The 24,755-nt window shown below is 42.5% G+C and overlaps 1 protein-coding gene across 1 annotated transcript in view; it reads right to left on the reverse strand.

Annotated features, from left to right (window-relative positions):
- KHDRBS3 (KH RNA binding domain containing, signal transduction associated 3) overlaps positions 1 to 24,383 on the reverse strand; it is a 177,641-nt gene extending 153,258 nt beyond the window's left edge. Inside the window, exon 1 of the mRNA XM_012807047.1 lies at positions 23,910 to 24,383. Coding sequence (XP_012662501.1) covers positions 23,910 to 23,997 — 88 coding nt within the window. The 5' untranslated portion in view covers positions 23,998 to 24,383. The remainder of the gene's footprint in view (positions 1 to 23,909) is intronic.
- Between the last annotated feature and the right edge of the window lie 372 nt (positions 24,384 to 24,755).

Below are 24,755 nucleotides of genomic sequence, written 5' to 3' on the forward strand. Positions count from 1 at the left end.
TAAAAAGATCCTTGCCCAGTCTATTTTTATAAAATACCCATTCTGAGGTCCTAGACAAATAACAAAACTATATGAAAACCCAAGATGCCAATCAATCTTACAAACTTCATAGTGTTATTAAGAGGTTCAAGTGAAGTAACAAGTAAAAATGCTTTAGCATAAGCTCTACAAAGGGCCTTGCAAGTGCCAGTGTTACCATTATCACCTTTATCATTATTTAATCTTATTTGTACTTGATCATATCACCAAGAAATGGCTGGTATTTTAGAAATTACATCAGCGAAAAAAATGAAGCTATGATGTGAAGCCTTATATTAAAATATGTGTATGTATATACAGACATATGTCCTGTGAAAAGCAGAGCAGGAGTTTAGATGAAAACTTGGGATTGATATAAAGTAACCCAGCAGAAAAAATAATTCCTATAATCTCCATGTAAACTGGTCCTCAAATTATCTTACATGACAGCAAGTGTGACCCATTTCCTTCACTCATGCCATAGACTGTCACATTGTATGCCTCTCAATTTCCGCTCTTCTAGCTGACATGTCCCTCTCCACCTGCAGACAGCTGGAAAACCCGTAACTCATCTTTCTGGGTCCCATCTCCCTGTGGTTTTCGCTGCCCCATCCAGGCTAACGCGGTGTCTTGTCAGCAGTGCTCCCACAGCACCGTCACCACTCACTCCCTCACTCACACGTTTAAGGAACCCCTGTCATAGGTCAGTCACTGTCACGGATGCTGTGGGTACAGAAATGAGCGTGTTGACATGCTATGACATGGAGTCTATACTCTAGTAGGGAAAGACCTGATAAATGATCACACGTCAGATGGCAAGGGAGTACCCTGAAGGAGACGGAACTGCGTGAGGAGCCTGAGATGGGGGTGTCAGTGTGTGTGGGTGTGTGAGCGGGCACGGCATGCACCACACCGTACACAGGTCCACTGCACACGTCCTAGCAGTTTCTTAGTTTGGAGACTACTTCTTGTTCATCTGAATCTTCAGTAGTTAGCACAGAACTTAACAAATAACAACTGTGCAATAGTAACAGCTAATATTTGCTGAATATTACTGCCTTCTAAGCAATGAATGCTTCGTGTATGTTGGCATAGTTAATAATCACAATAATCCTTTTGATGGAGTTATTTGTACCATACTCCATATTTTACCTCAACTGAGGAAATATATGTAGCGAGGAATTAAAACTACTTGTCCCAGGATATACACTAGTAAGTGGGAGTAAAGAGACAGAATGAAGCTTACATAGTCTGATTCCAGAGGTCTTGTTCTTAATCACTGTGCAACGCTAACTTCCAAAAATAGTGGCCATTCACAGTCACCTTACATCAAAACAAAGTATAATTCTATTACATATTCACATTCTAAACTACATCTAAAAATGTCTTGTCCAGGCCCAGAAACACAGAGCTTCCATTCTCTGGATGAGGAGAGAAAAGGAGCAGGTCACAACTGGATTCAAACATCAAATACTTCCAGCTCCCTGGAACTGGAAGGGTCAGTTCGGCTCTCAAGAGACAGCAGATGAGCAGCAGGACACCAGGCACGTGGCAGAATAAGACCTCAACACGAGCCTCGTATCACGGCCCCTCACAGAGGAAAAGTAAAGAATCCTGTAAATTCAGAACATGAATCTGATTCATATGCTTTATACTATTTGGTTCCAAAAACTAATTAACTTCAAACATTCCAAGTACAGAAAATGCCCTCCACTTTCCCCACAGCCGCCACGACGTCTTACGAACCACAGTCTGACAGCAGTAACAAGCCAGTGTGGGCAGCTGCACACCACAACAGAAGCACAAATGGCAGCTGAATGTGTCTACGTGCCACAATCCATCATGCTTTGGGTTGGGTGCTGTACAACAATGCAGCTATATAATTACTGGTTTGAAAAGAAGATATTTTCAGACAGGTCAGACCACTGTGCCACATGTTTATTGTGAAAGAAAAGAGGCCACAGGTATAAGCAGCAACTTTCAAACATGGGCTAGGTGCAGAGTATTCAATTAGCAAATACAATATTTCAATAGAGAAAACCCATCAGTTGTGACCATTCTATTTAATGGGAAGGGGGGACAGAGAGAGGCAGAGAGGAGGGAGGAAAGAGATTAACGTCTAGAAATGCTATGGGAGGAAAAAATTCCCCCAAAGTGACATCATCCCCCAGGAATAAGCATAGAAACATGAACAAAGCACCACCTGCTATTTAACACACAGAATTACTTTAGCTGTTCCGATGGGAAGAGCTTTATGAAAAAGAAAGGGATTGGTATTTGGGGGGAACTTACTACTTGCCAGGCACTAATTTATACTCTTCACAAATACTTCATTTACCACACCTGATGTTCACATGCACCTCCTGACATTCCCACAACCTAGGTAGCGTTATCCTGCTTCACAGATGGTGCAACGTGCAGCACAGGTGTATTAACTTGCCCACGTCCCCAGAGACAGCTTCCCAGAGACCATTTCATATGTAATCTATTAAGCTACTTGTCCAAACTAGGGGCTTCTGTGGGGCTATCATGCCACTTCCCACGTACCCCAGCACATGCACATATACACACATCCAAAAACTTAGAAACAGATTACCAAAAAAGATGGCACACAGATGCATGTGAATCCATAGACATACAAAGACAATCTGGGCATATAACTAATAAAGACTTATTTCAGCCAAAGAAACAGATTTCTTCCAGAAACCAGTCTGGTAACCAAGATCTCATGTCCATCTTTCCCCTTCTATAGTACTAAGGCTTATAAAGGCAAAATCAGACCATCATTGCTTCCCAGGGCAGCAAAAGGAAATGCTTCTTAATTCTCCTGCAGGTTTTACCCCATGCAAATCCAAAGACCATATACATCATTGCTAATTATTTTTCTCTCTGCCTATAGCAACTTTAACCATTATAAGTTCATTCGCCCAATCAGCAACTCTGAGGTTACATATTAATGTAATGTTCAATGACATTAATGACACGTTTTCTTTTAAGATTTGTAAAACCAGAAGGAGACCAGAAAGAAGTGCTTCTCCAAGAGCTTTTCCAAATTCTGGAAAGCATTTATTCTGGCAGTGTGCCTATTACTGTTTTGATCACTATTCTGAGTGCCAAGGGAAGCTCTCTGTCCATCTAACAATTCTAAGAAACAACAAAATATGTTGAAAAGACAACCACAGAGTAGGATAGGAAATGGAAAACCAAACTTCCAGTTTTCTAGTTGGATACATTTCGTTTCCATTACCATGTAAAAAAAAAAAAAAAGCTAATGGGCTGCAAGCCTGCCAAATAAATGCTTTCTCCTTGGTATCTTCCCAAACAGCCATGGCCTGAGCAGGGACAGCACCAACTGATCTTATCACAAAATAGGACTTAGAAGGCCCCCCGTAGTGTTCACAGACGTATTAGCAGACAGTGTAACCAGTACAACACATCTCTAAATCACAGTGATAGTGGGAGTCAAACTTTTACAATGTTGATTAACTCTGACCTCATTATTCAACTTCTAGGAACCGCTCTTAAAAAATTATTTGAATGGCTGGCACACTCGTATACAAAGAGGTCTGCTGCAGCATTCACTAAATAAATCCTTAGGAAACACCTATTTTGTTTTAAGCATCATGGATGACAAATGTATTATCAGAAGAAATACTCCATTTTTAATTTAAATACAATAGGGCAGGGGTTAGTTGTACCTCTTTCCTTTCCAATCCGGCTCCCTTTTATTTTCTTGCCCAACTCCCCTGGCTAGAACCTCCAAGAAAATGCTGAAAAGAAGTGGTCAAGAAGGCATCCTCGCTTGGCTCCCATCTTAGAGAAAAAGTCTTCCACAGTTAAGTGTGATGTTATCTCTGGGTTTTCACAGATTTCACTTTACCAGGTTTTCAAAGTTCCTTTTTACCCCTGGTTTGGTGTTCATATCATGAAAGGGGTGAGAATTTCTTAAATTTTTTTTTTTGTTGTTTAGTCACTGAAATGATTATGTGGGTTTTTTCCCTTTGTTCTTTTGATATAATATATTCTATTAAATGATTTTTGGATACTTGGCATTCCTTAGATAAATCTCATATAGACACAGTGCACAATCCTTCCTTTTTATATTATGTATTTCTGGGGTTGGTTTGCTCATATTTGGTTGAAGATTACTGCTGCTATATTAGTATGTAGTTTTCTTGTGATGTCTTTTTCTGATTTTGGAATTAGGATATATTGTTCTTAAAGAATAAGTTGAGAAGTTACTATGGGCTAAATATTTCAGCAAATCCTATGTTGAAAGCTGCTCACCAAGGTGATATTATTAAGAGACAGGGCTTTGAAGAGGTGATTAAGTTTAAGGGCTCTGCCTTAATGAATGGGATTAGGGACCTTATATATTGGTTTGAGGGGGCCCACCTACCCTTCCATTCTTCTCCATGGACACACAGGAGGTATTGTCTCTGAAGAACAGACCCTCACTAGACACTAAATTTGCTGGCACCTTAATCTTAAGACTTTCCAGCTGCCTGAACTGTGAGTGATAAATTTTGGTTGCTTATACATTACTGAGTCTGAGAAATTTTGTTTTACCAGCCTAAATGGACTATGAAGCATTATTCCTTTTCTATTTTTTGGAAGAGTGTGTGAAGAATTGTATTAATTCTTCCTTAAATGTTTGATAGGATTCATCAGTGAAGCCATCTGGACTTTTCTTTGTGAGTAGTTTTTTGTTCAGCAATTCAATTTTTGTACCAGTATACTCAAGATTTTCTATTCTTCTTGAGGAAGCCTGACTAAATTTTGGTTGTGTCTCTCAAGGAATTTGTCCATTTCACCTAAATTACCCAATTCACTGGCATTCGATTGTTCATAGTATTGGCTTCTAATTCTTTTTGTTTCTATAAGGTCAATAAGGAGTGTCCCCTTCTTCATTCCTGATCCTAGATTCAGCAGACCTCTTTGGAACTAAGTCTTCTTTCTTTTCATCAATGTAGCTAAAGTTTCATTAATTTTGTTGATCTTGTCACAGAACCACCTTTTGTTTGTTGGCTTTTCCCTATTGATCTCCTATTCTCTATTTCATTAATTTCCATTCTAATCTGTATTATTTCCTTCATTCTGTTGGTTCTCAATTTATTTGTTCTTCTTATCCCCCTGTCTTAAGATGTACGGTTAGGTAATTGATTTGAGATTTATCTTCATTCTTACTGGAGGAGTTTACAACAATAAATTTCCTTCTAAATACTGCCTTGCTGCTTCCCTGAAATTTGTCTATCTTCTACCTTCATTTGCATTTATGTCAAAATATTTTCTGATTTCCCTTATGATTTCTTTGGCTTTTTGGTTATTTAGGAGTCTGTGTATTTCCCAAATTCTTTCTGTTACTGATTTCTAATTCCATTCCACTTTGGTCCAAGAATATCCTTGGCATAATCTCAATCTCAATTCTTAAAAATTACTGAGGCTTGTTCTACAAACTATCTTATGGTCTATACTGGAGAACTTCCCACACGCACTTGAGAAAAACAGATTTTCTGTGATCACTGGGAGGCATATTCTGTATTTGCCTCTTAAGTCTAGTTGGTTTCTGATATTATTCAAATCTTCTATTTTCTAACTAATCTACTAGTCATTGTATGCATTATTAAGGCGGGATATTGAAGTCTCCAACTATTATTGTCAGTTTATAATTACTTAAGGATAATGTATTTGTTTCCTATTGTCACCATAACAAACTTAGTGGCTTAACACAACACAAATGCATTATCGTGAAGTCAGAAATAGAAAATGGGTGTGTAAGGCAGCATTTCTTCTAGAGGATCTAAATAGCCTGCCTTGTCCTTTCCATCTTCTAGAATCTGTAGCATTTGATGGTGTGTGGCCACATTATTCCAATCTCTGCTTCAGTTGTCACACTGACTTCTGTCTGACATGATTCCTCCTGCTCATCTCCAAATGCTATCCAGATAAGACTGTGATGTAGGAGGCAAGAAAAATCAATTCCCTAACAATCTGACACCTTAATCCACTGTAATTTAAAAGAAAGAGTGTACATTTGGGAATGACACTGATGAAGTCCACAGAATTCAGTTATGAGCTAGCCATGTGACACTGGGTCAGTCAGAACTTCCATGAGAGCCTGTTTTCTTACTAGCAAAATGGAATTTATATCATTCATCTTAGAACGCTGTTAAGGATGGGGAAAATTATGGACTGTAAATCTCCTGGTACATTATCTGATGCTCAGAGTTCATTATTATTAATAATTATGTGACATTGACAAATGAATTAATGTCCCAAGGGCCCCTGATATGTAATTTGAGGTAATACACGAAAATCCCTAAAACCAAGCTGAAGACATTCTAAGCACTTGCTAAACATCAGGTTTTTTGTTACACCCCCATATCCCTCTTGTAATAGTTAGATAAATGGCTCTCCCAATGGTTCCCAAGTAACCCCCAGAACCTGTAAATGTGCCAAGTTACATGACAATAAAGAATTAAGGTTGCGAATGAAAGTAGCATTGCTAGTCAGCTGTCCTTAAGACAGAGAGATTATCCAGGATTACCCAGGCAAGCTCAATGTAATCACAAAGACCTTACAGATAAGAGAGAAAGGTAGACAGAGAGAAGTAGGGAGATGGCAGAGTGAGGAAGATTCTACCTGATGTTGCTGACTTTGAACATGGCTGCCCAGGAATGTGGACAGCCTCCAGAAGCTGGAAAAGGTCAGGAACAGATTCTTCCCTGAGCCTACAGAAAGGCAGGCAGCAGTGACTGGATCTCAATGCCAGCTCAGCAGGAACCATTTCAGACTTGTGCACAAAATTTGTGACAATTTGTTACAGCAGCCATAGAAAACTAATACGCTCCCTCTTCTAGTTTTTCAGTTTTGTTTTAAAGAGGTCTCAAAAAAAAAATGTAAATCTGAAATGATAAAAAGCAAAAGTTATCTGGTTTTCTTTCTCTACAGAGATGCTCCTCATCTTGAAATGAAATCTCTTATGAAAAGCACTCAATATTGAACTAACGGAATGTGTCATCTTAATATTGCTCGATTCCAGGACCTTGCCAAAAAAAACTTAGAGGATATGAAACAATGTAAACCCAGTCATTAACCTCTTACACCAGGGTTGTTTATTAATTCAGATATAACACACAGCACACAAGTATCTAAACTGATGAGGAACAGCCAACCTAAAAAGTCTGAATTAAGAGAAACTGAGCAAAACATACTGCATTTTTCCCTGTGAAAGTTTAGGTTTCAAGACAAAAGTTTGTAGTCTAAAATCTATTCTGAATATTGTGATTTTGTTTAATCTGAATAAATGCTGCTTCATTTATGAATATATGACATCAGCTAAAACTGATATTTTTTCTTCCAAGCAAAGAATGCAAATCAATCAAGATACTTAGGTTTAATTATTGCTATTTTCAAACTGATGGCAAAATTATTCTGGAAAGGGGTCCTTTATAGGTTACTCAAGTCAAAATTGACAAGCTTTAAGGTGAATTAAATGAACTACGACATGGTGAACTTTGACCTGCCAGAGTCTGTTCTGCAGGCAATGGAACTGGTACAATGTCAGTAGCATACTCAAGTCTGTAGGGGATGACAAGAATCTCTGCCTGCCCCCCATGCCCCCACCCCCTGGAAACTGCAATACCACCACCAGTGACAAGGAAGTACGGCCCCAATGGACCCTCTGGAGCACCAAAAGGGACTGGAGTACCAGTAGGGGAGCTTCCATGCGGAAGGCAAGAGGCTAAAAGCTGTCTTCTAACAGGGCAGCCTTTTCTGGGCTTTTCTCCTGAGCTTCCTTTTTGGCCCATTTTAAGGGAGGAAGGGAGGAAGGGAGGAAGGAAGGGAGGAAGGGAGGAAGGGAGGAAAGAAGGAAGGAAGGAAGGAAGGAAGGGAGGAAGGGAGGGAAGAAAAGAAACCCTGAGCTTTTCCCATTTTGCATGAGGCTTCTACCATACTCTAAAAACAAAACAAAACAAAAAAACAAACAAAGAAAAAGAACCAGGGTGCATGTAAGAGAAAAACAGCATGAAGCAGACAAGCAGGTCTACTCTTACCCAAAGCCCTAGTGAAAGGAGCTGGAGAAGAAATTCATTGCATTTCCTATATCAACGGTTTACGGCCATGGTTCATCAATAATAAAAAGTGTATACCTGCCTAGAATGTTGCCTCACAGTCTACACAGAGCCTCAAGGAGCCCCTGAGGCATGACACAGACACTCATTAGGCAGCAAGATTCACATTCAAGAATAGGAAGATCTGGGCCCCACCACTATCAGGTGACAGAGCAATGCTAACTGAAAACATTCAGAATAAAAGCAACTGCAACACATATGTGCTGGTGAGGACTGGTGAGCATTGGGGCAAACAAGTAGTATAATGTACTATTCAGACTTCAGACTTTTAGACTCCTTTAGGAAATCACCATATAGACTTCCAGGAGAAACGCCTTTAAGAGAAGACTCTCAGGGGATATTGAGGAAGCCACGAAGCTACATTATTTAAATTTAAAGTCTACTGCCAAATCAAAACCAACTCAAAGTCAATTTGGAAAATGTGTGGTCACTGATGAAGAGAAGCTACGAGGAGCCAGTAAGCATTGCGGACAGATGAGCCTGTGGTAACCTGACAACTCAACCACACTGCCTGCCTTCATCCTACCAAAGGGCTCAACTCCAAATTCTTATCAGTTTAGCATTCACGGGGCATATAGCATCAGTAGCAATAACAAATGTTAAGATTCCTACTTGAAAAGAAGTGCATCACCAACAAAAAAGCTCTTCAAATCAACATTTTCAGTGTGATTACACTGACAGGATCCCACACTCTTTCTGGAAGTCAGTCACCTTCAGAAAAGAAAACTGAGGGATCCTTTTCGTTTGTTCGACCCTTCAGTGAACACAGGGCCACAAGGACCCCTTCCTTTGTCCTTTCCTCTGTAGATACCACACACTCCCTAGGATCTTATCCTCAACAAGGGCTTCAATACAGGGCAGTGCATTTATAGTGAAAGGTGACATCCAGAAAGACCACATGTAAACTTTTCAACCAGTACTGTTCAGAAACTCAGATCCTTCTACAAGACAGAGCTAACCACGCCATTTTCTGCAACTCGTCCTGCAACTGTGTCCAGAACCTTCTCCCTTTGTAAGGCCCCTCATATTCTCATCCTGCCTAGGCTTTCTGCCCCGCTCCCCAACGCTGCTTTCCTTACACCCAAACAGACCACTAGGAAGCCTCTTCACATACATCACTCCTTCAACAAAGACTGAGTGTCTACTGTATACCAGGCACAGTGCTGGGCCCTGGAGATGAGGGAGGGAATAAAAGCCCCACCTCTCAGGAGTCTGGAGTCTAGTTATATATATATTTGTCCCCTGGGGATAAGACACCGAAAGTGTGTGTCCAGGTCCAGTAACTCTTGCAGAGTGGTACTTCCCACAATATCTAAGTCCTAGACCCAAGGCTAGTGCCCATACTGCCATAGCAAGGACCACCTGGCATACTTTTCTGAACAACAATAGATCTCTCCTCAAAATCAGTAGCTGAAAACTCAAAGGAAAAACACACCTTTTCTACCTTTCTTCACTAAAGCATCCTGAGAGAATGAATTCATTGCCCTAATCCATAATGAAGACGCTGAGACCAACTGGCTATTCATCCACAAACATTTACAGAGGGCCCACTACCTCCCAGACCCTGTGCAATGGAAAAGATATCAAAGATACTGAGTCAAACTCCCTGCCTGTAAGGCACTCGGATTCTCATGGGAGAAACAACTCCCACAAATCATTACAAGCTTAGGGAGATAAATGCAATGCTGCGTGCACAGAGGACGGCACTAACTAGGTGCTGGGAATACACAGAGAGAGAACAGGAACTTGATCAGCACACACTACATTCCAAAGAGCCCTGCAGTCTTTAGAGAAGACATGTTTAACACTGAGCAAACAGACTGCCAGATGTTAACCTGCATCGTCACCGGGAAGTCACACTCGGGAGCCAGGACGCTTCTGCAGGTGCCTCAGGAGTCACAAGAGAGCCCCCTTGCCTCTCCGAATCAGGACGTACTACTACTCCGATGCAATGGAACAGTACTATACCGGGCGCTTCGCTTTATTACACCACTTACCACCTTACAATATGAATGTCTTTTAATTTGGCTGCTTCCCCACTGAGCTGAAAACTCTTCAAACAGAGATAAAGTATTACCCAGAGCTGTGCCCCAGCACTTAGCCCAGCCTAAGCACGTGATCCTTACTGAATAAATGGAGAGATAAGAACAGAACATTGTTCTAGCCCAGAGGGAAAGACTGGAGAAATATACACACCAACAGTCTTCTCTTAACAGTGTTTCTCCTGGAAATCTATATAGTGATTTCCTAAAAGTCTAATAATCTGAATAGCACATTATACTACACGTATGCCCCTAGTGCTCACTCTCCAAACCTAAACAACTACTTTTTGTGACGAATCCTTATATGGGGGTGGGCGGTGGGGCGGGTCCAGGTCCCGATTCCCAACCCAGTTAACCGGGTTTGACTACTTTGTTAAGAAGTGAATGTAAACTGAAACCTGGAGCACTGCAGGCAGTGTGGGTAGAAAGTTAAAGTAATCTGTGCACGTTTCAGGGTAACAAAGAGGGATTTTATTTAGGAAGAACAAAGAGAAAGTTTAGAGCAAGTCCAAAGAGAGTTGGAAGCGTGTCCCTCTCAAGGAGGAGAAAAGGGGAGGGCCACAGAGACACCAAGCCCTGCAGGGGTAAAATACACTCTCCATTGGAAACTGGCTGCACGTCTCTCCTGGCCTCTCTGTGCCTCCAGGCAGTATTGCCCTTTTCTACTGGTTACCGATGGTCTCTTCCTACTGGTCATTGGTTACCTAGGTTACCTCATCCCCACATTCTTACAACAGACCCTCCAGACTTCCTGGTTCAGCAGGAAGGTTTCCCTCCTACCCCCCATAAAGCCCCTTTCTTAGTGTCCCTTCTCAGTAGGAAGTAATAAGGTGCTCTAACCAGAGACAGGGGGGCCAAGAATGCACACTTGCTACTCTTAAGTAAAAATTCAAGAACTACAGAATGAGGACTAACTCTGTGCCTAGCATTCTGGCAGGGCTCCAAGAAGGAGGAAAACAGGAAAATGCATCCTGCTGGCCAAATAGCTTTGGGGGAAAAGGTGACTAACTTCTAAGTACCCAACAGTAAGCCCAGCTCGTCACCGATTCTCTCATGACAACTTAAAAAAAAAAAATGAAAGAAAGAAAAAGGTGAAGCTGTAGGAGCTTATTATTGTTACCAAAGGGAACGTACCTATTCCCCACCTAAGGAGCAGTATCTGACTGGAGGGAGAAAAACGGGACCCAGAAAAACACAATTCAGAATCCATCAACGGCTGCTAAGTCACGTGGCTTTTCCCCCTTGCCCCCTGATTCTTTGAAGTTATTGTAATCTGGGCAGGCAGGAAATTACCGTTTCCTATTTGTTCTGAATTAATGGTATACTAAATGATGGCAGTATATCAAAAAGGAGACATTCCCCCTTTCCCCATGGGTCTCCAAAAGATAGACGCTGAGGAATAATTTCCTTGGTATGTTTCATATTAAAACAACATCAACAAAACACAAAACATTAAAACTTATGAAACAAATCAAAATCATATAAGAAATCTCCAGACCTAGAAGATAAAAGCCACGCAGGGGAAGGAAGCCGCCTCAGTTTCCCCTTCATCACCACGCCAGCCAGGGCTTCCACAGAACCAGAAATTGTTTTGTGACCTGGAACTTTAAAATCACTCCTTTGGATTCCAGAGAAAAGACTGAGCAAAACTTCACGCTGCTTCTAATAAACAATAAGATGGCCTGCTGAAAAACAGAAAAAGAGCTCACTAAGTTTAAAATGGACGTTTGAATTTCTGAAATATAAAGAAATGTAAGCAATAATTAAAAACCTAACTTACTTTGGAGTCCTCAGAGACATTCTGAATTGACTGAATTTGCATCTTTACAAGCAAGCCAGGGACGCTGGCTGCAGTGTACTCCGGAGCCTGGCTTCCCTTCAGTCTCTGCGTCAACAATAGGTGGTCTTCACTAATGACTCACTGTCCTCTGAGAATGGGCTCACTCCCTGATAAAATCCATTTGTCACTGCTGTAATAAAGTCCTTTTTTGAATAAATTAGAGCAATAAATTACATAAAAAGAACTGAAGAAACAAATCTATCCTGAGATAATAAAAGGAGTATGATTTTGAAACTTTCCACCCAGTTGATTGGTGCTGCAGCCCCGCATTTCAGCTGAGACTGTGCGGAGATGGGATGAGAGTAACGCTAGATCACAGCAGGGGCCACGCGCTAATGCCTGCAGGTCTGGCTCTGCCCTGACATCTGCTTTTATTAAAAAAAGACAACTATTCTATCATGACAAGAAAAATATCCTCATGAGTCTATAAAATTATTTTTCTCAGTATTACTCTGGATATTATGTTTTTTAAAGACTCTCATCTTAGAAATAAGATCCTCAACAAATTGACAAATCGCAAGACAATCATGTCCAAAGGTCCACATGAGAAAAATGAACAGCCTGCAATAGAAACAGCCCACAATTATCATAGTTTCTTTCTTGAGACAGGATCTCACTATGTCACAGAGACCTGAGTGCAATGGCACAATCTTAGCTCCCTGTAACCTCAAACTCCTGGGCGCAACTGATCCTTCTGCCTCAGACTCCCAAGTAGCTGATACTACAGGCATGTAACACCATGTCCAGCTGATTTTTATCTTCATTTTTTGCAGAAACAGAGTTTGCTTCGTTGCCCAGCTGGTCTCAAACTCCTGGCCTCAAGCCATCCTCCTGCCTCAGCTTCCAAAAATGTTGAGTTTATAGCCATGAGCCATTGTGCCTAAGCAGCCCACAGTTATCATTACTTCATTCAAAAAAATAACTCTTAGTGTGCTCCTACTGTGACAATGGTAAAAAAAGAATTTTTATTCTGACCCTATTGGTTATGAAGCCTGGTCCCTAGCCTCTAAACTAAGAGGGGTAGGCAGATCACAGCCCATGGCTAAATCCAACACACAGCCTGTCTTCATAGTTTTACTGGTGCACAACTACCCTCATTCATTTACATCCAGTCTACCGCTGCTTTTCTGCTCTAACAACAGAGGTTGAGCAGAATTCATTCCAGCAAATATTTACTCTTTGGGCTTCACAGAAAAAGTCTGCTGGTCCTAGCACACAGCCACAGATACCTATTACTGCCCAGCGGGTCCAGGGAACGTACCTGGATGCAATGACACACAGTTGCCCAGATCTTAGTTTCTAAATATCATTCCACATTCAAAGAAAACAAGGCATCTCGGAAGAAATGGCAGATTCCAGGACTGGGCACAGCAAGTTCACCATGAGACTGCTGTCAGAAAGGGGAAAAAAGGCCTCCAAAAACACAGGAGATGATCCTGCCAAAAGGACCAAGGAGCCAGGGCAAAGGGCTCCCAAGCCAAACCTGGGACAATCTGAGCTTCTATATATATAGTGACAGTGAAGGATTATAGCCATTGAATTAAGGAAGAATCCATAAACTTGTAAGACAGATAAGAGAGAAAGGAGGAAGGGGGAGAGGGAGCGAAAGGAGAGGGAAGGTTCCTTCTCAGTACAGTTCCAGCCGGTAATGTAGACGGAATGACTTAGAAATTACCAACTCACAATGATCACAGTAATAATTCAGGTGGGAAATACTAATAGATCCCAAAATGTGTGAGAGTGTAATAAGGAACAGGGCTACTTATCTAGTCTCAAGGTAACTCCCCACAAAAGCACTAATTAATTACAAAAGAAAAAGACATTTTTCCCTTTACAATGGAGAAAACCGGAATTGCCCTTACTAAAGACCAAACTGAACATCACCAACAGGAAGATAAAGTGACACTGACACTGCCTGCCCCGGCACGACACACTGAGAAGGACATTTCAGCACCTCAGCACCGTTTCTGCCCAGCAAGTTCATAACATGAGGCTAATTTTAAAGAAACATCAGACACCTTAAATTGGAGGGTGATCCTACACACCTAGATGGTTTTCCAAAATGTCTATCACAAAAGGCAAAGGAAGACAGGGGAGCTGTTCTGAACTAAACACTGAAGAGGCTGGACAAGTGCAACGTGTGTCCTACAAAAGACAAAACGGGAAAGCAAGCACGTGAACTGACGGCCCTGCACAAGGGCTAAACTCCCCACTCCGATCACTGCGCTGCAGCTGAAACAAAGAAGGCCCTATTTTCAGGAAATAGGTGCCAAGGTATATATAAGTATTTGGGGGTAAAGAGTGATAATACTCACACCTTAGTACCAAATGACTCAGGAAAATACACACATACGTGGATAGCCAAGCAAATATGACCACATTTTGACTGGCAAATCCAAGCAAACAAGTATACGGGGTTCTAAGCACTATTCTTTTTTCCCTCTGTACATTTAAAATTATTTCCAAATAAAAGTTTTTAATGTGAAAAATAAATGAGGGTCTTAAAAATAGGAAGGTAGAAGAGGAGATAAACAAGCACGATACTTGTCAGAACCCACATTTGTCTGACGAGTAGGAATATGAAGGAATCATGGAAACATACAGGAGACAGAATTACTAATCCGGGACACGAAAGACGTTCCCTATCACTGTGGTTTCCCAGGCCTTGCAATGAATTCCATATCTAACACCTCCTTAAATAAGACCATCCTGAAAGCCAGTCCTTGTCCAGAGAGACTCCATGTCATTCTCTGAGCGCCCCCCACCCCCGATCCTTCTACCACAGCACTTAACATACTCTTAAAATTGTCTATCTAAATGATGATGACAGTGGTAGCAATGACTATTCACCCTGCACAGATTATTAATGTATGTCAGGCATGACACTAAATAACTCTTTACACATGTCTCATTGAAACCTCACAAAAACTCCAGAGGAGACTTAGGATTTTACGCTTTTGTTTTTTAATCACCATTTCCAGACATGGACTGAGACTGAGAGGGTTTAGCGGCTCCAAGGTCACACCACAAAGAAATGGCAGAGCTGAGACGTGAATCCAAGTCTGCCTGACTCAAGGTGAAGTTCTTCATTACTCTTTTTACCGGATAGTCTGAATCTGATTTCACTACCATTTGCAATTAATTATAGTGGACACATGTAGAAAAACAAAGGTGACAGGGATATTTCCAACTGTTTTACTTCTCTTTGTACTTTCTCAGCACGCCCAAACTAAAAGCAATCCAGAAGAGGCACAGGTGGTAGGAGAAGGCAGCCTGGAAACAGGATCTACCAGGCCAGAGGCGAATAATCCACTGTACTCAGATGACCAAGGGCTGACGTACAGAACGCAGATGCGAGAGAAAACACAAGAGGAACAGAATTACAGAAATGGGTACTAATCTCAGATTAAATACCATTATATCTTCATGTTAAAAATTGACAATGAAACTAAACAAATTATGAGATCACTGTCATTTCATCTTAATGACGACCAAAGGGGTAGCATCACTGCTCTGTGCAGGTGAATGGGGGTCCCTGGGCCCCCTCAAGTCAGTAGACAGCAGGAGGCAAGAGGAAGCAGGAATTTCCCACCAGCTGACAAACCTTTGGTCACCACCGCTTCCTCACACAAATCAAAGACTTGAGTGATGCGCACCAGTGAAAGTTAACTGAGGACTACACCCCCTACCCCAGAAGAGCAGAATATAAGGGCCAGTAGCCATAAATCAGACGATCCTAACACTTTGAAAAAAGTTCAATTCAGTGCTTTTAGAATATTTTTCTTTAAGGCACGAGGACGCAAGCTAGCTGTGTGATCTGGAAAAGGCTGGAAATCACTCTAACCCCCATTTGTTCATCGGGAGAATGAGAACAACAAAACTAAATTCCGTGGCAGTCACCGGGATGAAATGAAGAAACTAAAGTGGGAAAAGAACCTGGCAACGGTGCCACGTGTACCGGAGGCACTCGAGAAATGGCGGCTACGCAACAAAAACAGTTAAGAGTCTCTGCAAATACTGATCAAGGAGCATGCTTCTTAATAGATTAGAAATATGGAGAACTAATATCAATGCATGAAAACCAAAGCAATGCGATGCAAGCTTGCTGACAACTGTTTTCGGTTCAGAAACAGCTACCAGCGTGGACGGAGAGGGTGACCTAGTTACGTGGGGCGCCATCTAGTGGAAGAAGAGCAGAGCACACGCGGTAGAAACACCGAAAGAGAAAAAGGACCAACGATGAGAATGAAAACGGCCCCTTCTCCTCATCACAATTTCTCCATAGGAGCTCGAACCAACAGTGACCCAAGGGTAAGATTTATATGGGAAAGGAAGATCAAAAATAGTGCTCTCACATATTCATGCTCTTATCATACCAGGGAAGAACATCAATGATGTGCTAGGAACACCTTTTAAAATCCTTAAAATAGCAGCAGGGGCTGATTGGTGAGAAATTATGGAAAATTATGGAAATTTAAAGCTTCCTAATTCAGAGTACGACATCTTGTGCTTGTGGAGTGAGGCTGCTGAGTGTCCAGACATGTTTCAAGACGTGCAGTCCCCAAACTGTTTATGGAAGCTTCATTTGTTAATTTAAGCTTCAGGTGCTGTATCTTGAACAGCATAATAAAAATCAATCAGAGATGCTGCTAATTTGGGGCATGACATTAACGATAGAAGCTTCCTAAAAAATGAATTTCTTATTCAATATTTCCAGTATTGGAAAATTAAAATCATTCTACTAACATAAAATTACCCTAAAAAAAAGAAACCGTATGATTTATGCATTAAATTAGAATATACTTTACATCTTCAAAGTGATGCCAATATGCATTCACCTGTTTGAGAACAGTCTACAAAAATAGCAGGGAATTTTTATTAAGCACCTATTACATTTTAGACATTGTACTCATGTCCAAAACAACCCTACAAAGAAGGCACCAAGTCCTAAGTTTTACAAATGGGGAAACGGGGGCTCCAAGAAGTGGACAACGAATAACTTGCATAGATTCAGATTCCGAAGTGGTCCCTTACCTAATCACATGGCTTGTTATGCACTAGCCAGCCCTCCGTTAAGAAACTCTGTTCCCCAAGTAAACGCCATACGCTGAGACGCGAAGTCAGCACCACCATGCTGGCCCTGGTCAGACAGTTCCTACTTGGCATTGGTATTTTGCCATACCACTGTCTGTCCCTCCATACAGTATGCAATCTGCCCTGCTCATCAAATCACCCATCCAATATCAGGCACTTAATCTGAAGAGCTGCATAATCACAATTCCTCACAAAAGTCAAAGATGTAAAACCAGACACAGTGAAAGCTTCTACCCCTACCTGGTGCTCAGGGGCACATGCACAGGGTCCTGGAGTTGGGCAGACAAGGATCTGAATCCTGACTCATCACTCACTAGCTGTGACCTTGGGCAAATTATTTGACTTTATTGACCTTGGTTTTCTCATCCGTAAGATAAGGTAAAATGATACATTCTTTTTAGACTGTCAGAAAAAGTAAATGAAATAATGTCCATAAAGCATATAAACCAAAAAGGCTCTTGATAAATGGTAGCTACTAACATTAGCAACTGCAAGGCAAGTATATCCAAACACATTCCCCTCTTCCAGAAAGCCAAAACCACTATCAGGAGGACTATGTTCGTATGTTCTTGACACTCTTTTTTCTTTTTTGACCCTATATTTAGAGGATGAAGAATGTCTAAATATGCCATAAGCTGACTACAAATCCCTGATGTCATACTCTGAACCAACCCTTTCTGTGAGAAACAAAATATTAAAATACAAAGAGCTCTGCACCTCTCAGAGACAGAACTCCACCCAGAATTTCACTGACTAACTTCCTGTATACAACGTTTTTCTATTTTCTCTTTGACCATTGAAATACATGCATGATTAAAAATCCTTACCTGACGCCAACTGAAGGCTGAGAACGGTGCTAGAGAACACGGCAAAAGTGAGCTTGCCTTTTGGTAAAACATGTTTTCAAGAACCTCTTTTTAAAAATTCATCACCAATAGAAATTCCCAAGGGGCTTCTGCTATAATCAAACTTTTATTTAAAAACAATGTTGAGCTCTGTCCTTTTATCTCTTTCCTTAAAGTATCTTATCAAAACACTGCAGACTTGATTTAAAATTTCAAACTGAAATCTTAACTTACAAGCTGTGTACCTTGACTGGGCAAATTACCTTATATTTTTGAGCTGTAGAGGCCTCATTTGAAAAAAACAAAGGAAGCAGGCACGGATAAAACCACCTACTTGGCAAAATCTTGAGGGGAGGAAAGATAATGCACAGAAAGACCTGCAGGGAGGACGCCCTCAGTCTGGGAGCTTGTATTCTAGTCATTATTCCCATGCTAAGTAACACCCATCTTCTGCTGTTTGGTAAACAACGTAAGCCATTCGATCTTCACTCAGTGGGCCTGGTGACAACAAGCAAATGGGTATTTTGATATCAAAGTTGCTCTTCAATTCGCAATTTCAACTGTCCGTTGGCCATGGGTTTCCCTTTAGTATTTAGATTGCAGATTAACTTCTTTGGGTAGGAAGGTTTATCTGCCATGTGACAAGGGCCTCCAAAATTCTGTTTTTAACCTGTAATAAGAAATCTCATGAGGAGCTTGGAGGAAAGCTAATTGTATTAGAGTGCACTGGCTGAATAAGTTCCTCAACAAAGAATAAAAGTAAATAAACATCTGATTCAAAACAGATCTGACAACATATTCTCATTATCTCCTAGAGAAGGACCCCTACTGTTCTACCACAGGGAAGGAGCACTGGGGTGATCTTCTGCTTCACACTGCATTTCACTCACAACCTCCTCTGCTGACCCAGGCAGAGCTGTTAGAGACCTCCTCCCCACCCCAAATCAGGTGCTCTAAAGTGTTAATAAGGAGCAAAGTTCTTTAGTGACTGCTGAATCTCAAATATGGTTTCTAATTCTTCTACCTATATGATGACTGAAACACAGCACTGCGAGGAAGACTGGGGTTCCCAGGGCCATATGCCAAGGATCAGGGGAGGTGCTAAAGATACAAACTGATGAAAGCCCAGACCTGCCTCCTAAGCAGCTCACACTACCAGGGAGGACAGAGAGATACAAACCAGCTAGCATGATGAGAATCATGCCCTAAAGAGGTAGGTACCCAGGGCTCTGAGAGACCAGAAAATCTAGTTCGTGTGGGAGAAAGGGAAAGTCAGAAGAGATTACTTAGAGCAGAAATTTGAAGGATGAAGTATGAAAACAAACGGCACATAATTTATCTTTCAATTTAGTGCAGGCAAGAGAAAAATAACTAACTGCACATAAGCAGGGTCAGGTGTTCACTCTCCTTCTGTCATTACCAATTGTACTATCGCAGTTTAGCCAATAACTGTTTATACCTCTGAGGGTCAGTATGGCATGGTGAAAAAAAAAAACAAAAAACCAGACTTGGAAAAGAACAAAGCTTGAACCTTCGCTCTGACATTTTATTAGTATGTCACCTTAGGCAAGTCACTTTAGTTGTCAAGAGTCTTGGTTTCTACAACTGAAAAATTGAGCTAATAACCTCTCCATCTCTGGGCTGTTCCCAGCATTAAGATTACAAACATGAACCAGCACACAGAAGTGCCTCAAAAATGTCCACAGGCTGAATTAGAAAGTCTAACCATCTAAGGAAGTTAAAACTTTTTCTCAAACTAACCCAGATGTGAGCAAGAGCTTCTCAGCCAGGGGTGGAGGGACCGTGGCTTTCCTCCCTATCCCTAGGAACCAGCACAAATAACTGGCATGGCAGAGTCTCAATAAGCAGGTCCCTAACGTCCAAACACCAAAACCTTCTAACCCGCCATCACTGGGCATCACTGAATCACAACACACCACACAGAACGCGGAAATGGTTTATCTGAAACTGTGAGTCATCCCATCCATTTTCTAACAAAGAAAACAAAACAAAAAACTGATAACCCAAAGAAAAACAATTAAAAACTAAAAATTAAATAAGCACCCCCTCCTGTGGATGAAACAGAGACTCACGCACTAAGGCACAAAGACACTTCCCCAAATACAATTCTGCAACTCTCCTCCTAACTCTGTCATCCTACATACCTGATGATGTTCAAGCAAATCAGAAATGTTGCTAAAAGTAGTCCCCCAAAATGAAATTTTAAACCATCAGGTTTTGTAGATTTTTAAGACATGCGAAGGGTAAAGTAACAAACTTCCCTTATACATCTGGCTGTCCCACATAGATGCTACGTAATGCTAATAAGCCTGATATTTGAAAAGTTGATATAATATGAAAAATATTTTGACATACATACCAACAAAGAACTTTATCAATATGGACACAAAGTGAGCATATTAATCTTGAATCTTCTGTTCCACTTCCTCTTGTAACCAACAACTAAATGTAACTTGGCAGTAAGCCAGCCACCAATCCATACATCATACCAGATAATTAAAAATAAACCCTTATATAATCTTATTTAATGGTTCCTTGGCTTGGATTGAAAACCATTCAAACCAATATCTATTGGAGGGTTGGATTAAATTACAATGCACAGGACATTTCTGAATATGTTCTTTAGGAAGAGTCAGCACATCCCCTTCTAGCAAATATAATATAAAACATGCAACACTACTTTCATCTCCAATTAACCTCCCTGGCAAAAAACTGCAATGTCAATTCACCCTACAGGCACCAGTGAGGGGGGCGGGGAGGTCTAGAGAACCAAATCTTATTTTCTTTAAGTTTTAACATCAAGTAAACAATGTCCATTACTTTTGTTAGAGAAAACAAATTCAAATTCAATATTTGGGGGGGTCTGAGGGGAAGAGAATGAGTTATCCTGGGAAAATAAAAATAAAGTCAGTAACTAAATGCCCTCCATGAAACATAAGTCTGGGAAAAGTATAAAAGACAACTCCCATTAGACTGGAGTGTACCTCTTGATGGCATCTTAGCTCAAGTTCTTACTTAATCTTAAAAGATCATTAGAAAAAAAGTAATTCAGCTAGGAAGTTCATCAATGTTTATGAATACTGAATTTTTAAAAGCCGACTATCCCTCACTTATAAACTGTTTCACTGCTATAATGTGTTAATTATTAAATTAATTACTACTCATAGGAGAGCTTTAAATCAAAAGTGCCTCCTGGTCTGACCATTAAAATCCTGTAAGATAACTCTACCAGGAATGTCTGCCTCTTCAAAGAAGACAAGTGGAGAAAGAAACTTTTAAAAAAGCAGCATAAGTCTTCCTAAAGGAAACACTTCTCTTACATTGAACTCAACCAGAATTAGTCAATTTTTACAGGGTTTAAAATCATCTTGTGAGAAGTGTTTGATTCACGGAGACACCAATGTCTGCCAAGTATGGAGGTGGAACTAGTGACCTGGAAACTTTCAAATACTGTGTAAACATAAGGTACTGTTAGCCTTGGGAGGCTTTAACCATACAACAAACCCATTATGTGTCAGACTGTGATAAAATGAAGGTACGCAATGCTGACCCGTCATCACTGTACAGTTTTATGCAGGACTCCAATGCCAGTGCCGAGATTCAGAATAACTTCTGAAAAAATAGTTTCCTTAGAAAGAAACATTCACAAAGATGAGTAAGAATAAAGGATTTCATGTAGCCAATAACAAGATGTTTATCAGATTTAAAATCAGAGCTTCTTTACAATCACTTAAGAGACTATGTTTTGGAAAGGCACTCGTAATTCTGGAGTTACATAACAGAGCATAATTAATATTTTAAATGATAGAGCTCTGCATTCTGGATATCAGCCTATGATTTAAGAGAAAACCATTTTAGGCTGAGCTAATACAAGCATCTGACTAATACCTCTTTCTTCCTTCCCATGTGAGAAATGTACTTACGAGAATTACATTTTTGATGAAAAGTAATCAAGTTTGATATCTAAAATATACTAAATGGCAACATTTCCCTCAATAAATATCTGCTTCAAGTAAGTATAAGCCATCAGCCCCAGTAAAAACACAGAAGCCAGAAGAATTTTCAACATATTAGCAACACAATACTCGGACAACATGGCACAGAAAATAATTCCGACTTTTAAAATAGCTCACTACACTTTTAGTTAAACTGCTTCCTTAACTGCATACAACCTAACTTTCATTTTTGCTTCTTTATTAGAAAAAGTGCACTTAACTCCACAGTCCAGAATATTTCTAATGCCACTGATCTCAGCCAACATACAAAGAAATTTCTTTCACAGAGATGACAGCCCAGCAGGCAACAAAAGATATATGTAAATCGCACAGAGCAGAGAGTACAATCTAACTGCAGAACTGCTCCGAGGAGCATGGGAATAAAACTTACATTCTTTTTCCATAATTTAGGAACACATGACCATTACTTTTTCAGAGGCTTATTTTATTTAAAAAAAAAAATAAGCCTGCAATTAATGTGAAATGGGGGAGCTTTGTAAACCTATTTTCTGCTCAACAATTCAAATATGCTTAAATTCCTGGAAAAGGTAAGTATCTCTCCACCACCACCATCAGCCAAACACACACACACTACTCTGAAGAACTGTTTGCAATAAGCTAATACCGGAGGTCGCTTTTTTAAAATATAGGTATCTATATACAAATAGAATATGTCTGCCTTATCTTTCACTTCCAACAATAAAAGAGCCGGGCCAGCATTACGAACAGCAGACAGGATTCATCTAGGGAACCTCAGACTGTCACTGCACAAAGTGAATCATGCAAAAGGTAAGAGATCTGACCAGATAATGTTTCTGCCATTTCCCAGAGACAAAACAGACCAGTGGTCCCCAAACCCATCCTCATCTGAAACACATATTCCAGATCTAGGAGGAGTAGAGGACTGCTCCCAGGAAGAAAGATGTAATTTACCGTCCATCTCAGCAGATGACAGAGGAAGCCAGGGGAGAAGCCAGCCTGGGGAACACCCTTCGCGGTAGGCGTGCCTCTGTAAACCCTGCTGTCCCCCAGTCCAGTGCTTCCCAGGACCTATCAGAACCCAGGCTGGCTGGAGTAACGTGAAAATGACAAAGACTCTCTCACCAACGTTCTGAACCTCAAGGCAGCACCAATGAGAGTCACCCACCCAGAGCTTCCCAAAAAGAGAACAGGCAACAAGGAAAGGGCTGTCTCCCCAACCTCTCCTCCTCTGCTGACTTATCCCAGGACCAGCGGGTAAGGCTTGGCGTGAGCTGCCCACCCCCGGGAGGAGAGGCAGATGGCCGGGCTGGGGCTCTTGGACCCTGAACACAGGAGGAACAGAAGAAGGTTGGGCTCTTCCCCCAGGGATCGCTGGGTTCTTCGCTGAGCGCTAGGGTCTGATCCCAAACCTCTACCAAGGTCCCCAAACTTCACTAACAATCCAAGCACCTGTTCCCTTCACCTTTTCTGCTTCTGACCTCCTCCAGTCCTTCCATTTTTCCTTCAGCTCTTTCTCTGGTTCCTTACAAAGCAAACACCCTAGCTGCCCGAGTAACTCCGTTCTCCCCTCCAATGAGATAATTCAACCTCCTCCCCAACAAAGCTACCAGATGTCCACTGTCCCCCATCCAGAAGTTTCCTCTGGGTATCCCTGAGTCCCCAAAGATTTCCGTCAAGTCTCATTCAGACGGCCCAGCTTCTCCTTCCTTCCCAAGTCCTGATTTACCTCTCGGTCTTCCCCTCGGTGTCCCACATCCTCCCAGGTCCCACCTAAAGGTCCTCGATTGCTGGCGGGACTCTCCTGTCTCCCCGATATCTATTTCCAGTCAGCCGCCACCGTTGCGCCTCCCAAGCCCTCCGCCTTTCCACCAAGTGCCTCCCTGGTCCCCGGTCCCCAACCGCCCGAGGCCGGCAGTTAACGGCCGGCGCGCCCTCACCTTGGTTCACCAGCCGCAGAGCGTGCGTGAAGGAGGGGTCCAGGGAGTCCTTCTCCGCCATCAGCTCCGGCAGGTACTTCTCCTCCATGCTCGCCGGCCGCCCGGGGCCCGGAACGCGGACCCGAGGCGCGCGGGCAGCGGCCGCCCGGCAACCCCCGACCCCGCCCGCGCCCCCAGCAGCGCGGACCCCGGGGCCAGACGCCGCAGCGGCGGCCAAGCCGGGCAGGCGGCTGGGCGGCGGCGGCAGAGGGGCGGGAACCAGCCCCTCAGCCCCGATCCCCGGTGGCCGCCGAGTGCCCAGCGCCGGCGGCCCCCCGCGCTCCAGGCGCGGGCCGAGGAGGAGCAGGCGCGAGCCGGTGCGCTCAGGCAGGCCCTCAGGCCGGACTGTGCGGCGCGCTCGGCTACCCCGAGGCAATCCCCAGCGAACCCCGCCAGCCCGCGCCGGAGCTGCAGTCGCGATCCGCAGCCCGCGAGCCGCCCAGTGCACTCTGAGCCGCGTCGCCAGGCGCCGGGCGCAGATGGCCCGCCGCCCGCCCCGCCCCAAGCCCGCGCGCCCCGCCCCACCCCTCCGCGCCTGCGCGCTGGCTCCCGACCGCCGTGGCGCGCGCCGCCTTGTGGGGCTGCTCCGGGCTGCGCGCGGGTTCGCTGAGACGCGTGGGTCCCGCAACGGGAGGGAGCAGTCCTGGGGCGCTTTCCTAGTGGCCGGCGCCCTCTTCTGGCCCTCGGGGACGATTAGGGAACCCCACGATGCTATTATGGCATTGCCCGACGCACAGACTGGGAAACTGAGGCCCAGAGAGGTCAAGTGGCTCGCCCAAGGTCACCCAGCGAGCGATCCGGGAAAGA

Source organism: Otolemur garnettii, unplaced genomic scaffold (assembly GCF_000181295.1).
Source record: "Otolemur garnettii isolate 467f Iridium unplaced genomic scaffold, OtoGar3 scaffold00062, whole genome shotgun sequence".
Lineage (NCBI taxonomy): Eukaryota > Metazoa > Chordata > Mammalia > Primates > Galagidae > Otolemur > Otolemur garnettii.